General features: G+C 40.4%; 2 protein-coding genes across 2 annotated transcripts; both read right to left on the reverse strand.

Annotated features, from left to right (window-relative positions):
* Positions 1-1,295: 1,295 nt before the first annotated feature.
* LOC149388262 (uncharacterized) lies at positions 1,296-5,483 on the reverse strand. Its single transcript, XM_089621994.1, has 2 exons — positions 2,194-5,483; positions 1,296-1,881 (listed from the first exon to the last, which is right to left on the reverse strand). Exons 1-2 carry the CDS (start codon positions 5,336-5,338, stop codon positions 1,508-1,510), a joined length of 3,519 nt encoding a protein of 1,172 aa, XP_089478120.1. The 5' UTR covers positions 5,339-5,483; the 3' UTR covers positions 1,296-1,507.
* A 3,176-nt stretch (positions 5,484-8,659) lies between these two features.
* Positions 8,660-13,633, reverse strand: LOC149388263 (uncharacterized). The gene is made up of 2 exons (XM_089623012.1): positions 10,088-13,633; positions 8,660-9,085 (listed from the first exon to the last, which is right to left on the reverse strand). Exons 1-2 carry the CDS (start codon positions 13,377-13,379, stop codon positions 8,718-8,720), a joined length of 3,660 nt encoding a protein of 1,219 aa, XP_089479138.1. The 5' UTR covers positions 13,380-13,633; the 3' UTR covers positions 8,660-8,717.
* Between the last annotated feature and the right edge of the window lie 1,349 nt (positions 13,634-14,982).

A 14,982-nucleotide genomic window follows, 5' to 3' on the forward strand; every position in this document is an offset into this window, starting at 1 on the left:
AGTATTTGATTGATTAAAAGCTAAGACGAACTGAGTCCTAACCACCTAACTAACTCCTCCACGCTGGCAGTCCTCGTGAGCTTGTTTGACTAAAGTTGCTGACGTGGCAGTCTTCATTTCAACAGGGTGCGAACGTGAATAAAAGGGTGTAATTTGTCTCTTTAAAATTAGTGAATTTTCCGATAAGGAGTTCGCGGGGATCAAGCTAGCTCAGCTGGACGTCGTCAGTCAATAAATTGTTGAGCTTGTGATCGTTTCATCGAGAAAGCCCGCTTCAAGCAAGCACAGCAAGTCTCCCACGTCCCCGCCGATGCACACCGTCAATTGCCTGGCTCGTTCCCTCAAAACTTCGAAGAAATAGTCGAGCTTCTCTTCCGGAGACTCGACCTTCCTCACGATCTCGCACGTCGTCACGGATTCCTTGTACGCCAAGTCGTTCGCGTGAACGTTCAGCGTGCTCAGTTCTGTCCAAAATGTTAGACAGAGCTTAGAATAATGGTAATCATTGATGATCCGATAGAAGCATTTTGGCTTAATTATTACCGGAGGAGAGCGCTTCTTTGATGAGATCGCTGCACCAACAGTACGAGATGATGTGAACGTCGACGTTGGAAACTGCGTTCTTGACGATCTTCCAGAAGAATTTTTTGCAGCCGTCGCGGAGGACGAGACCTTTTCCGGCGAGCTTTATGTTCCTTTCGCTTATGCCCTTCAACACCCCCGATTCCACAACCCTCTCGTTCACTCGTTTCTCGAAATCCGAGACTTCCTTGAGCGCCGAACTCAACCCTTCGTAGTCGAAATCTTCCCCTGCACACACATTCATATCAGTAATATTTTTTTTTTTATCATGGTGTGCCCGACGGAAGTGTCGATTTTCGTCTGACTCGGAAATGGAAAAAGAACTTCCGTGGATTGTCTGAAATGGCAGAGAAGTTGTCGGAAATTGACATGTGTTTTGTTACCGTTTGGACATCAATGACTGAAAATATTTGTCTGTTTATTGTTTATTACCGTTTGAGCTAAAAAATTAACAACATTTTTACACTTTCATCTCTCTCTCGATTTACACTATAAGTACACATGATTTTCACATTCTCAACTCTCTCAAATCTCGCTACAATCTACATTTCTCTCTATAAACTTTTTGTACACAAGATATTTAGATATATATTTTACATACTTAAGTTTATATTATAAATTTTTTTATTATAAGTTTAATTTATATTATATAGTTTTGATTTACAAATTATAATATATAGTTAAAACGCCATCAACCTTTCAACAAGCTGACCTCCACAAAGTACGAATACTTCACATTATGGCTTTGAACTCATTTGTATGAGTACAAGAATAATAGAAAATCTTAAAGATACAAACTAGGGAAAAGTATATACATATATATAGCTTGCTCATTTATCTGCAAGCTATTATGAAATCGTACTATACCAGGTATACCTTACTAATATATATGATTACGACACGGGTTGATTCACCAAGACACTCTTTATTTCTGATAGCCCGACAACTTGTTCATGGTTATGGAAGCGAAGGGGTGAGGGAGGTAGGGCTGGGTGCGAGCCGATAGCTCCTGGGCCACGAACCGCATGGCCGGTCTCCCGTCGGGGTTGGTTCGAACGCACATCAGAGCCATCGTCACGAAGAACACCACCTCCTCCGCCAGCTCGCCCGTGGGACCCTCGAGCCTCTGGTCCAGCGCGTCCTTCACGAGAATCTCTGTCTCGTTCGAAGACGCTCTCGACACATTCTTCAGCAACTCTATCGTCTCCCCCGGATGCCTTCCCATCATCACTTCCAGCGCCACGATTCCGAAGCTGTACACGTCGCATTTCTCTGTCACCTTCATTGTTTGTGCCAGCTCTGTCGGTTTTCGAGTCACGGAGATAAGGAAATTCAGGTCTTTAGTAAACATAAGAACATATATTTCTTAAGTCACAATGGTTTGTATTGTGCTACCTGAGTCTAAACTTTGGTGGAGTTTTACATCATCAAAATTTATAAACGATTGGTAGATAAGAGATCTAATATGTATTATTAGCTGATTCTATCATCTCAATCAAACTTGCATTTCAAGCAATAATAAGAGGTTTACCAAAAAGAGACGAAAACAATTATAAGACAATTTATAAATGCGTATGATAAATAAGCACATAAATAATTAGAGTAACATACCTGGTGCCATGTAACCGTAGGAGCCAGCAACATTGGTCCAAACGGAGGAGTCAGGGCTGAGCAACCTGGCGGTGCCGAAATCCGAGAGCTTGGGCTCGAAATCGGCGTCCAAGAGCACATTGTTCAACGAAACGTCTCTATGCACAATCGCGGGCGAACAGTCGTGGTGGAGATACGACAGTGCGTGAGCCAAACCCTGAATGATCTTCATCCTGGTTCCCCAATCAAGCTCCTCGCTCTCCAGTCCGTACAGAACCTTCGCGAGGCTTCCTCTGCGGATGTACTCGTACACCAAATACATACACCCGCTCTTCGAGCAGAACCCGTATAGCTTTATTATGTTCCTGTGTCTCACCTCCGTCAGTGTCTTGATCTCGCTCTCGAAGCTCTTCCGATTAGCCTTTGGAATTTCGTACGAGTCCGACGTGTTTAGCCTCTTCACCGCAACAGCGATCCCCGACATGAGTACGGCCTTGTACACGCTCCCGAACCCTCCTTTTCCGATGCAGTACTTCTCATCGAAGTCGTTCGTGGCTTTGGTGATCTCACGGAACGTGAACTTCGCTTCCGTTTCCCATATCAACGACTCCGGGCCGTCGAACTTCTCCGACCTTTTTTCCACATCCGAAGTTCTGGATCTCCGCCGGAGAGCGACGACAATGAAGGCTACGCTGAGGAGGATTACCAGGGCTGAGACCGGGGCGAGCACGCCAATCAGGATTTTGGTTTTGTTGTCGCTTGATTTCTTCCCGTCTTTGGAGCTACATGATCTGAGACCTTCTAAATTGCCACAGAGATTAGGGTTCCCAAGGAAGGAATTTCGGAAAACATTGCTATCTGGTACTGTGCCGCTGAGATTGTTGTAGGAAAAGTCGGCGGTCTGGAGACTCGTCATGTTAGCAAAGAACGTCGGGAATTTTCCGGAGAGACTGTTATCAGAGACGTTGAAGTTCTCCAGAAGCGAAAGCTTGACCAGGTTCGATGGTATTTCACCGGAGAGAGAATTGCTGCTCAGGTTCAACATGACCTGTAGAGAAACCAAGTTCCCGAGATCCATGGGAATTTCACCAGACAGCTCATTGTGGCTCAGGTCCAAGCTTCTCAGTTTCTGATACTGTCCAAGCCATTTCGGAATAGCCCCACTGAGATCGTTGCCAGAAAGATCAAGCGTTTCTAGGTCTGATAAATCAGAGAGGCTCGATGGAATTTCCGATGACAAACTGTTGCTGCTGAGATCAAGGAAGAACAGCTTGTTCAACTCTCCAAGTTGAGTTGGAATTTCGCCGCTGAGGTCGTTTGAATCGAGCTGAAGCCTTCGAAGGAGAGTCAACTTCCCGAGCTCCGGTGGAATTCGGCCGGAGATTTTGTTCCGTCCCATCTGCATGTCGGTGATGTTTACACAATTTCCCCAATTTGGCGACAATTGGCCCACGAATTTGTTGTCGTTGAGGTAGATTACGTCGAGAAGTGGATGAACTCCGAAAGAGGCTGTGATGTTTGCAGTGAAGTTGTTGCCGTCAAGACGTACTCTTTTCAAATGCGAGCAATTTCTCAAGCACTCGGGCAATGGTCCAGTGAAGCTGTTGTTGTTCACCGTCAGAGTCTGGAGTACGAAAGAGCGGCACAGATCCGGTGGCAGTTCTCCGGTGAACGTGTTGTTCGAGAAGCTTACGTAGACCAGTTCAGGACTGTTCTTGCCAAAGTCCTTTGGTACTGTGCCCGAAAAATTGTTGGTGAAAACAGAGAATCCCGTCAAGCTAGTGAGATTGGAAATAGTGTCCGGCAATTCTCCGGAGAGCTGGTTTGTGTTGACGTCGAAGGTTTGGAGGGACACTAGATTTCCAATCTCGGGTGGGATTGTTCCCTCCAGACCATTGTAGAACAATTGCACGTCGGCGAGATTCGTGAGGTTCCACAGTGTTTTTGGGATCAGGCCCGAGAGTTGGTTCCCCGAGAGGTCCAAGCTTACTAGCTCCTTTAAGTTTCCGATCGCGGTGGGAATTGAGCCAGTCAAATTGTTCTGGTACAGAAAAAGGAGGGTGAGATTCGTCAAAAGCCCGATTTCAGTGGGAATTTTCCCTTTGAAGCTATTGTTTTGAAGCTGCAACGAGTTGAGTGCTGTCCAGTTGGAGATTAGAACTGAATGAATGGGACCGGAGAGAGAGTTACCGGATAAACCCAAATCAACAACGTTCTTCAGATTCGAAAGCGACAAAGGAAGTTCACCGCTGAGTTGGTTATCTGCGAGGGCCAGGAGGGTGAGTTTCGAGCACAGCCCGAGCTCGGAAGGGATCGAAGAGTTCAAGAAATTTCCGTGGAGGTCAAGAGTTGAAAGACTACTGAGTTTTCCTATAGAAGTTGGAATAACACCCCGGAATGAGTTTCCATAAAGCTCAAGTAGCTCAAGACCAGAAATCAACCCGATTTCTGGTGGAATTCGACCGCCAAAGGGGTTGAGTGGCAGACGAAGGTGTTTGAGTTTGGATAGCTTTGAAATGTTTGACGACAACGGTCCAGAGAATTTGTTATTGGTGAGGTTAAGAAACTCGAGATTTATGAGATTCGTGAACACTGATTCCGGTATCGGACCAGTGAATTCGTTTTGAGAGAGGTCAAGGTAGGTCAAACTCACGCAATTTGGTATGAAAGCAGGGAATTTCGATTTAAAGTTATTCAAATAAAGATCAAGGTAAGACAGGGATTTCATGCCTGAAAACCTAGACCAATCGGAATCTTCGAAGTAGTTCGATCCGAGATCAAGTCGCTCGAGCCTCGAGAGCTTCCCGATCCCCGCCGGAACTTTCCCGCCAATTTCGTTGTCGTTGACGCTAAACTCGGTGACGTTGACGAACTGAGAGAAGTCAAACTCGTCAAGTGTGCCTTCCAGATTCAGCCCGGAGAGGTCGATTCCGGTCACTTCTCCGGTGGAGTCGTCGCAGACGATGGAAGTCCAAGTGCAGAGAGTGTCTGTGCCGTTGAGAGACCACAAATCCAGAGACTTGGTGGAAGTGGACAGGCTGTTCTTCCATTTCACCAGAGCCTCAGCTTGAGCTCTCTGTGAGGCTAGAGTGATCTTCAATGGAAGCAGAGCCGCCATTAGAATGGAAAGTAGGAGATAAAAGTGAGGTTTTGTTTTTGTTTCCATCGTGGTTTTGACTTTCCAAGCGTCTGAACTTTGATCACTCTGTTATGGGTTTGTAGATAAAAGGCTTGGCAAAAAAATACAAGAAATGTTAGAGCTGAAAATTATTGTTTTTTTTTTCTTTGGCGCAGAATATTCTTAAGCAACAAACATGTGCCTAAACTCTTTTTATTACGGAAATTATGTACTTTTCTTAGTCAAGAAAAAATAAATTATAATTCGTCGAGGAAATCAATGACTGACAAATTGACAAGGACAAATACATAAATTTCTGGTCCAATATTTGAATTAGAGCAACTTGGATTAAATGTCAGAAAATTGTTATAAAATCATGTGATTAACAATCAGATAATTTTCTTCACAAGAGTCTTGTTTCTTTTATTCAGCACCAGGCACAGCTAGCGAAACCGCATATTCTTCGTTTGAGATAAATTTATTTTTATTGATAATTAAACGCATGTCCTTTCCTAATTTAAGATTAGCAATGGTCACGCGTTGATGAAGAAGTCAAAGGCAACAGCCGTCTAATTATGACCATATAGAATTGTGGGTTCAGATTATAAATTATTGTGGGTTATTAGTATCATTAATAAATGTGGGGTAGTTTTAAGTCTTATTATTTTGGTCCGAGTAAGATCCTCTTAAAGAAATTGGTATAATTTTTACAAGAATATAGACGAATTTTTAAAATTAAATATAGAAGTCTAGTTTTTTTTTTTTTTACCAATTCAATATACTTATTATTAACTATGACGAACTAAACATATATCACGCATAAAACATTAAAATAACTCTCGTCGAAGTTTCAAGTAGGTATCAGCTTTATTTAAAATGGTGGTTTCTAAATAACGAGACGTGGTTTTTAAAGATATTTCTAATCTATTAAATCTGTGTAATTGACTTGAGTAGATAGACTTAATCCAAAATTCAATATTTTAACTAACATATTGATTCTTTGATGTAGAATATAGTCTACGCCTCGTCGAATCGAGGTCATACCCGAGGTTAGAATCGTCATTTAATGTATGGTGTAGATTCAACTTTCATTCACATGCAAAAAGATAAGATAAGACCATAGCTCATAGCTGTTGGAAAATTTAATATTTTTTAAATTTTTTTGCTTCAAAGTTGGAAAATTTAATAAGTTCAGAAGATAGTGTAGGCCAGTGGATCGCGTAATTCAAATAGGCCATTCAATGCTCTAAAAATCACTGTCATACAGTTGGTAAAGTGTGAACGTATTTGTCTATAGTCACACACACGTACAATTATTATAAAAGAAATGAACATGATAGGTCCATTGACTTTGAAATTTCCACGAATGAAGTCTTGAGTAATAGTAAGTCTTTTATTTTTTAAAAACCAAAAAAACAAAAAAAATCAAGTAAAGTCATTGCGAGAAAGTCCGGCAATTTATTTGTTTTTTTTTTTTTAGGCTTGGCCACATATGTCAACTACAAATTTTAAAGGGGGAGCAAATTAAAAAAAAAAAATCAGAGGAAAATAGTATAAATTTGAGCTAAAATTATAACATTTTATAAATATTGTAAAGTAAAAAAAATACAATTTTTAAAAGTTAACGGGGGCCACTGGATCCTCCGAGACCCGAGCCCAACACAACTCCGCTCATGTCCACGATAACATAGTTAATATAAAATTGTAAATCATATTATTTTTATAAGCTTAACTTTTACATTAATAAAAAAAATATTGTTTATTATTGCATGATTAATTAGGTGTACAAACTCCTGAAAATTCAAATAAAAAAATATTAATGACTAGACCTTTAAGAATTTCCACTAATAGATATCATACAAACCAATATGTGGAGAACTAATGTGGAAGACAAGATGTAATGGTAGAATGTAAGAGTGAAGAAAATATAGAGAGAATAATAGAAAGAGAGAGATAGAGAGAGTGATGAGTGCGTTTCATACGTACGAATCCGCCCCCTTTCAGCTTGAATCTAGAGCGTTCTTGAGTGTATTTGACAGTTATTGTGAGTTTTCATGTGAAATTCAAGTTTTGAGCATTTAATCGAGTACCATGATGACATTGGACCTATTTGAAAGTACCGAGAGTTAAAACGGAGAAAAAAAACGATTCATTTCGGAAGAAAGTCAACGCTAAGAAACAAAAGTCAACAACTAACGCAGTGCGTAGGTTGCTGAACGCGCCGCGATAAAAGTCTGCCAAAGACCGTGGTGAAACACGTTGTGTTTATTGCATGTAATTGTTAAATTAATAATATTAGAGGTCGAGATGATAACAATTCGTCAATTAAATAGATTTGTTAGAACACTCGAGAGAGAGACTAGTGAATTTTGTTTATAGAGTGAGATTAGCATTCATAGGAGTATATTTTGTTGTTCGAACCCGAAACACCCGTCCTAGTTATATTGTATTTGTGTGTGTCTGTGCGTATGTATTATGTATAATATATGGGTTATGTGTATATTGATTTGTGCGTGTGACCTAGAGAAAAATTCATCAGATTTGAACGCGAGGTCTAGCGATAAGAAAGACTCACAATGATCGGCACGCGATCTTCCAGTGCGCCTGCTAGAAATGAGAATAATGTGGAAACATTTTTCTCTTTTTGTGGTGATATACTTGGAATTATAAATGACAACGAAGAAGAGCAACAACGCTATTAGAGATGACCATATTTTGATTTAAAGCTGGAGATTACGATATGTCAACCATAATGGAGTTTTAATTTTTTTTATTTAAATGTGGAGATTAAGATATTCAAGAGTTACGCGGAGAAGACATTGTTGTTGGCTGATTTTGGTTAATATTGAGTTCCGACAGAGGACAATGGATTTGAAGAGACCTCGCACTATTTGGAAGGCGGTGGATTACGACGAAAGTGACAAAGTAAGTATTAGAACTGCAACAAGTTTTGGTCCATGGCTTCTTTAGTTGATTGAGATTCTAAAGTTGTATTTGCAGTCACTGAGCAACCCAACTAAATAACAAAAAAATGATTACATTGTTAAGGAAATCCCTCTCTTCACTTCACTTCATTTTTTTTGTAACTAATCAAACCTTCATTTATTACTTTGAAACTAATCAAAACTTCATTTATTACTTTGAAATATGATTAAATTTGACAAGATTTTCCTTAATGAAATATTGTAGAATTTTCTACATTTTTTTGTTGTATTTTTTTTTTTTTAATAAGAGTTAATTAATTTTCCCATCCAATGTGCAAGACAATACATTAATATCTAGCTTTGATCATGTTGGTGTCTAAAGCATAAAATTTTTAGTTCCACTCATCAAATAATAAAAAAAAATTAATCAAAAGAAATTGATATCTTTATTACAATCTCATAAACATGATTACATCATTACATTGCACACTCTCAACATACTACTACTTATAACCGGTCAAATTGCTCACAGTTATGGAGGCAAACGGCTGAGACATGTAAGGTTGAGTGTGGGCAGACAACTCTTGTGCGACAAAGCGCATGCTTGGACGCTTATCTGGGTTCGTGTGGGTGCACATAATAGCTACTCTCATGAAGAAAACCACGCCCTCGGCCAACTCGCCCATGGGGGTCTTAACTCTCTGGTCCAATACATCTTTTAAAAGCATCTCATTATTACTTGATGATGTCTTTGATGTGTGTATTGACTCTAACATCTCACCGGGATGTCTTCCCATCAAAACTTCCAATGTAACAATCCCAAAACTGTACACGTCGCATTTGTCAGTCACTTTCATCGTTTGTGACAATTCTGCATTATTTTTCATACGAGATTCAACCAATTAGTCCAATTCAAGTATATATATGTTCCTTGTACCAAACAATTAGTCCATTTTTATTTTCTCGTGAAATTCACCACTATGTATTTTTTAAAATAGAAAATGCTTTTTTTTTCTAAAATATTTACCTCACTCATTTTGTTACAAATAAAATAGTTATAGTTTCGATAAAAAAAAGGGTGTTAATTCAGTTGGTAAAACACCCTAATCCTCTCCTCAATGATAAGTCGAGTTCGAGTAAAAGAAAATATTAGTTATAGTTCCACTATTTTAAAATAGGGAAAATATCTAGAGTACCCCTCGTGTTTAATCGAAATGCGAGATTTATCCCATCTATTTCTAAAAATATCAGACATATCCCTTCAGTTTAATATAAATGACATATATATCCCCTAAAAAAATGTTATATTACAAATATCACCATTTTCGTTTATTTTTTACAAAAAAATAATTTGAACTCCTCAAAATACCCTTAATAGAATAAATATTTATTTACTATTTTATTAAAAAAAATCAAAATCTCTCTTTATAAAAAAAAAACCTTAACTTTTTATAAAGAAATTTTTTAATTTAATTTTTTTGTATATAGAATAGAAGATAAAAAATTATTTCATTAAGGGTATTTAGGGGATTTCAAATTATTTTTTTGTAAAAAATAAACGCGAAAAATGGTGTTATTTGTAATATAACATTTTTTTAGGGGATGTATTTGTCATTTATATTAAACTGTAGGGATATGTCTGATATTTCTAGAAATAGAAAAGATAAATCTCGCATTTCAATTAAACACAAGGGATACTCTTGATATTTTCGTTTTAAAATATAATATTAAACACTTTATGATGACCTTCAAATTAATTACTTTGCGCACTTTTTTTTTTTTTGGGTGGAGAAAACTTATATATCATTAGCCCAAATTTCATATATTTAGCATTCAAATCATAAAAAAATAAAATAAAAATAAAAAACCATACCCGGTGCCATGTAACCGTATGAGCCCGCAATGTTGGTCCAAACGGAGGAGTCAGGGCCGAGCAATCTGGCGGTGCCGAAATCCGAGAGCTTGGGCTCGAAATCGGCGTCCAAGAGCACATTATTCAACGACACGTCTCTGTGCACGATCGCCGGCGAACAGTCGTGGTGGAGATACGACAGCGCGTGAGCCAGTCCCTGAACGATCCTCATCCTCGTTCTCCAATCCAGCTCTTCGCTCTCCAGTCCGTACAGAACATTCGCGAGGCTTCCTCTGCGGACGAACTCGTACGCCAAATACATACACCCTCTCTTCGAGCAGAATCCGTACAGCTTTATCACGTTCCTGTGTCGCACCTCCGTCAGCGTCTTTATCTCGCTCTCGAAGCTCTCTTGTCTCGCCTTCGGAGTTTCGTTTGAATCGGACGCGTTGAGCCTCTTCACCGCCACGGCGATCCCCGACGGAAGTACGGCCTTGTACACGGTTCCGAACCCTCCTTTTCCGATGCAGTACCTCTCGTCGAAGTCGTTTGTGGCTTTCACGATCTCGCGGAACTTGAATTTCGCGTCCGTTTCCCAGATCGTTGTTTCTAGGTCGTGGAATCTGTCGCTGTTTTTTTCGTCTGTGGATCTGGATTTCCGGCTGCGAGCGACGGCCAGGAAGGCTAGGCTGAGGAGGATTACTAGGGCTGAGACCGGGACGAGGACGCCGATCAGGATTTTGGTTTTCTTGTCGATTGATTTGTTTCCGTCTGTGGAAATGCAGGTTTCGAGACCTTCGAAATCGCCGCAGAGATTAGGGTTTCCGAGGAAGGCGTTCGAGCCCGCCGAGGCGTTTTGGAAGATGTTTCCGGTGGGGATTGGACCGCTGAGATTGTTGTAGGAGAAGTCGACGGAGCGGAGACTGGTCATTCCGGAGAATGACGCCGGAATTTGGCCGGAGAGGTCGTTGTGTGAGACGTTGAGGACCTCCAAGAGCGAGAGCTTGACGAGGTTCGAGGGTATTTGACCGGTGAGATAGTTGCTGCTGAGATCCAACAAGTACCGAAGAGAAGCCAAGTTTCCGAGCTCTTGAGGTATTTCTCCTATGAGCTCGTTTCGGCTCAGTCCCAAAGCCGACAATATGTCGAAGTTCTGAAGCCATCTTGGGATGTACCCTGTGAATTTGTTGCCTGACAAGTCTAAAGTTTGAAGCTTTGTGAAGTTGGAGAGAGTCAGAGGGATTTTCCCCGTCAGATGGTTGTTGCTGAGGTTGAGCAAGAATAGCTGGCTTAGGCTTCTGAACTCTGTTGGAATTTCCCCGGTCAACTCGTTGGAATCGAGCCTTAGTTTTTGAAGCTGTGTGAGTTTTCCAAACTCCGGCGGGATTTCGCCTGAGATTTTGTTTCTGTCCATCTGCAGATCAGTGAGATTCACGCATTGTCCGAGCTCTGGTGGCACTTGACCAATGAACTTGTTGTTGCTCAGATAGAGGACCGTGAGGTTTATGTGAAATCCAAATGCGCCTGTGATGTTCGCAGTGAAGTGGTTTCCGTCGAGCCGGAATCTTTTCAGTTCCGTGCAGTTTCTCAGGCACTCAGGCAATGGACCTGTGAAACTGTTGTTGTTTACTGTCATAACCTCGAGAGCGAACCCGCTACACAAATCGGGCGGTAGTTCCCCAGAGAAAGTGTTGTTTGAAAAGCTTACATTTTTCAGTTTAGGAATAAGCTTTCCAAAATCTCTTGGAATGCTTCCGGAGAAGTTGTTGGTGAAGACTGAGAACCCCTCTAACTGAGTAAGATTAGAAATAGTATCGGGCAACTCTCCTAAGAACTGGTTGGTGTTGATATCAAACGTGGCCAGGAATGCTAGATTTCCAATCTGGGGGGGAATTCGGCCAGAGAGTCCATTGCTGAAAAGTTGTACGTTGACGAGGTTTGTGAGATTCCATACCGTGGTGGGAATTGGACCGGAGAGTCGGTTTATAGAGAGGTCCATGTTGGTCAACCTCTTCAAGTTTCCGATCTCGGATGGGATCGGGCCGGAGAAGTTGTTTTGGTAGAGGAAAAGGACTTCCAGATTCCTCAATAGCCCAATCTCGGGTGGGATTTCTCCACTGAAACTGTTGTTTTGGACTTGCAATGAGATGAGCTCAGTCCAATTGGAAATCAATTCGGGGCTGAGGGAACCAGAAAGAAGATTAGAGGATAACCCCAATTCCGAAATTTTCTTCAAATTCGATAGCGATAAAGGAAGCTCATTGACGAGCCGGTTGTCAGCAAGGGCTAGAAAGGTGAGATTTGTACAGAATCCAAGCTCGGCAGGGATCGAAGAGTTCAAGTAGTTTTCATGAAGATCAAGTATTCTGAGCTTCCCAAGCTTGCCTATTGATGAAGGTATGCCACCATGGAACGAATTTTCAAAAAGCTCAACAAGCTCAAGACCAGATAGCAGACCGATTTCACTGGGAATACGGCCGCCGAATGAGTTTCCTTGTATTCTAAGGTGTACGAGTTTCGAAAGGTTCGAAATGTTGGATGACAAGTGTCCCTCGAATAAGTTATTGGTAAGATTGAGATATTGGAGACTTTTAGCATTGGTAAGGAATGAGTTGGGAATTGGGCCGGTCATTGTATTGTCGGACATGTCAAGGAACGTCAAGTTCGGGCACTTGGATATGAAATCCGGGAATTCTTTCGAAAAATAGTTCAAGTAGAGATCAAGGTAGGTCAAAGAAGGCATGCCTGAGAATTTAGACCAGTCAGAATCCTCCAAGTAGTTGGCTCCGAGGTCCAAGTACCAGAGCTTCTTCAGATTGCTGAGCTGGTGAGGAACACTGTGGTTGAAGTAATTGTTGTGCAGACCCAGATACGTCAGCTCTGTTAACCGCCCGATCTCCGCCGGAATCGCTCCTTCGATGTCGTTGTCGCTCAAGTCCAACACGGTGAGCCTCGTGAGATTGCCGATAGACCTCGGGACCGTCCCGCTGAGATCGTTGCGATTGACACTGAGAGCCGTGATGTTGAGAAACTGAGCGAAGTCGAGCTCTTCGAGCGTCCCTGTCAGGTTCTTGTGGGAGAGATCGATCCGAGAGACTTCACCGGTCGAGTCGTCACAGGCTATGGAAGTCCAGTTGTTGCAGAGACCGTCGATGTTGTCGAGAGACCACGAGCTCAGAGAAGGAGACGAAGAAGCCAGGCTGTTCTTCCACGTCACCAGAGCTCGAGCCTGAGTTATCGGCGAGGCATTGATCTTCGACTGAAATAAGGCGAAGAGGAATAGGAGGAGAGAAAGGAGGATGAGTGTTTTCATCTTTGGTTGACTTTTTTTTTTTTAATTTTGAATTTTGATCAGCCTGATCTGGGTTTATAACCCTTTTATCATAGCTGTAAAATTGCTCAACCCTCAGATTATTTTGCGCCGGAAATCCTTACCAACAAACGTGTTTGAAAAAAAATCATTGTTGCTTGAAAAACCACCGGCCCAGTGGTTTTTATTTTTTATTTATTTTATATTTATCAAAACCACTGCCCAGTGTTTGAAAATGAGGCATTACCTTGATAAACAAGTGTAAAATATGATTCGTAGCAAAATAAATATAAATAAATAAAGACGCAAGAAATGCTATTCGCGTCAACAAAAAGGAAGTGGGCTACTCCGTTTCACACTGCAAGATATAGATTGTTGCTCCTTCTTAGAAAATCCCATAACTTAACTCAACCTGTGAATTGCTTTTTCGCGTATTTCAGATTGAAGGTTCCACGAAATTCTATGTCGACCCATCAAACAATTTTTTCCTTTCTCTTTAAAAAAAAATTAAAAATGTTCCTTTTAAACATTAAATTTAAAAGATTAGTCGAAGTTCCCATTCGATGCAAGTTATGATGTGTTTTAAAACTAAATAGTTCTAGCATCGAAAATAATTTTTTTCATCTTCCTAAAACGCACAAAATTCCCTTGAGATTACGGTTTGTCAATTGTAAGGAAGACCCAGGAACAGCGAACTCAGCACACATCACATATGGCATGTGATTAAAGCATAGTAATATGAAGTTAAGGTTATGACCTTAAAAATGCCATGTGTATTTGACTACCCAAATGGACAAGCCAAATAGAATACGCTGTTCAGAACTCAGATTATAATGTCTTTCGAAAACATTATTACACGGCTGAAAATTAGTATCATCACTGTGCTTCTGTTTTGACTGGAAGTTCTAACGTATTCATGATCAAAGTCTCCATCAAAAGCGTAAAAGTGAAAGAAAATGTCGATGAGATTACATCAGAACTCATTCCCCAAAAAGTATGGATTTAGGGGTAAATTTGTTGTTTTTGGGAATTTTAGGTTATGTGTTTTGTTTGTTGGAAATTGGTGTCAAAACAATGAATTTGTTCTGCATGTGGTCCTTTTTGAGTATAAAGGTTTTTTTTTTGTTGATAAATTATAGGTTCGAACATTCTGTTTTAATTGCAAGTACAATTTTTTTATGTTTAGAAGCATTGTGTTTTGTTAGAATAAGTTGTTTGATTTCTGGTTTGGGCAGTGTTAGAATAGATTGTTTGATTTTTGGTTGTGGTAGTGAATGAATTATGAAATTAATTACATGATTTTGGAACTGATGTGTCACAAAATCTCTCATTATATGTCACATATTTCAGAATTTTGTGGTTTATATGTGACAAAATTTTGAAATTTGTGACACATCGATCACGAATTGGATGATTTCTTGACACATTAATCACAAAGAGTACATGTTTTTTTTTTTTTTTTTATGTAATTGTTTTGTTTTTCACCGTGATTCATTAATTGTAGCTTGTTGTTTGTAGGGGTGGATAATATATTTTTCCGAATAAAGTATAAAGGGTTGTTGCTTCGACTTCCACGAAAGATTGGATAATTTCTCCAACTTGTTAG

Source organism: Urtica dioica, chromosome 8, assembly GCF_054948205.1.
Source record: "Urtica dioica subsp. dioica isolate 48M chromosome 8, U.dioica_male_clone48M_v1_H2, whole genome shotgun sequence".
Lineage (NCBI taxonomy): Eukaryota > Viridiplantae > Streptophyta > Magnoliopsida > Rosales > Urticaceae > Urtica > Urtica dioica.

What these genes read in the sequence shown, in the direction of transcription:
- LOC149388262 (XM_089621994.1), bottom strand. Translation starts at nt 5,338, where the DNA reads ATGGAAACAAAAACAAAACCTCACTTTTATCTCCTACTTTCCATTCTA. An exon ending in CTACGGTTACATGGCACCAG is followed by an intron (nt 1,882 to 2,193) that starts GTATGTTACTCT and finishes GAAAACCGACAG; the next exon opens with AGCTGGCACAAACAATGAAG.
- LOC149388263 (XM_089623012.1), bottom strand. Translation starts at nt 13,379, where the DNA reads ATGAAAACACTCATCCTCCTTTCTCTCCTCCTATTCCTCTTCGCCTTA. An exon ending in ATACGGTTACATGGCACCGG is followed by an intron (nt 9,086 to 10,087) that starts GTATGGTTTTTT and finishes AAAATAATGCAG; the next exon opens with AATTGTCACAAACGATGAAA.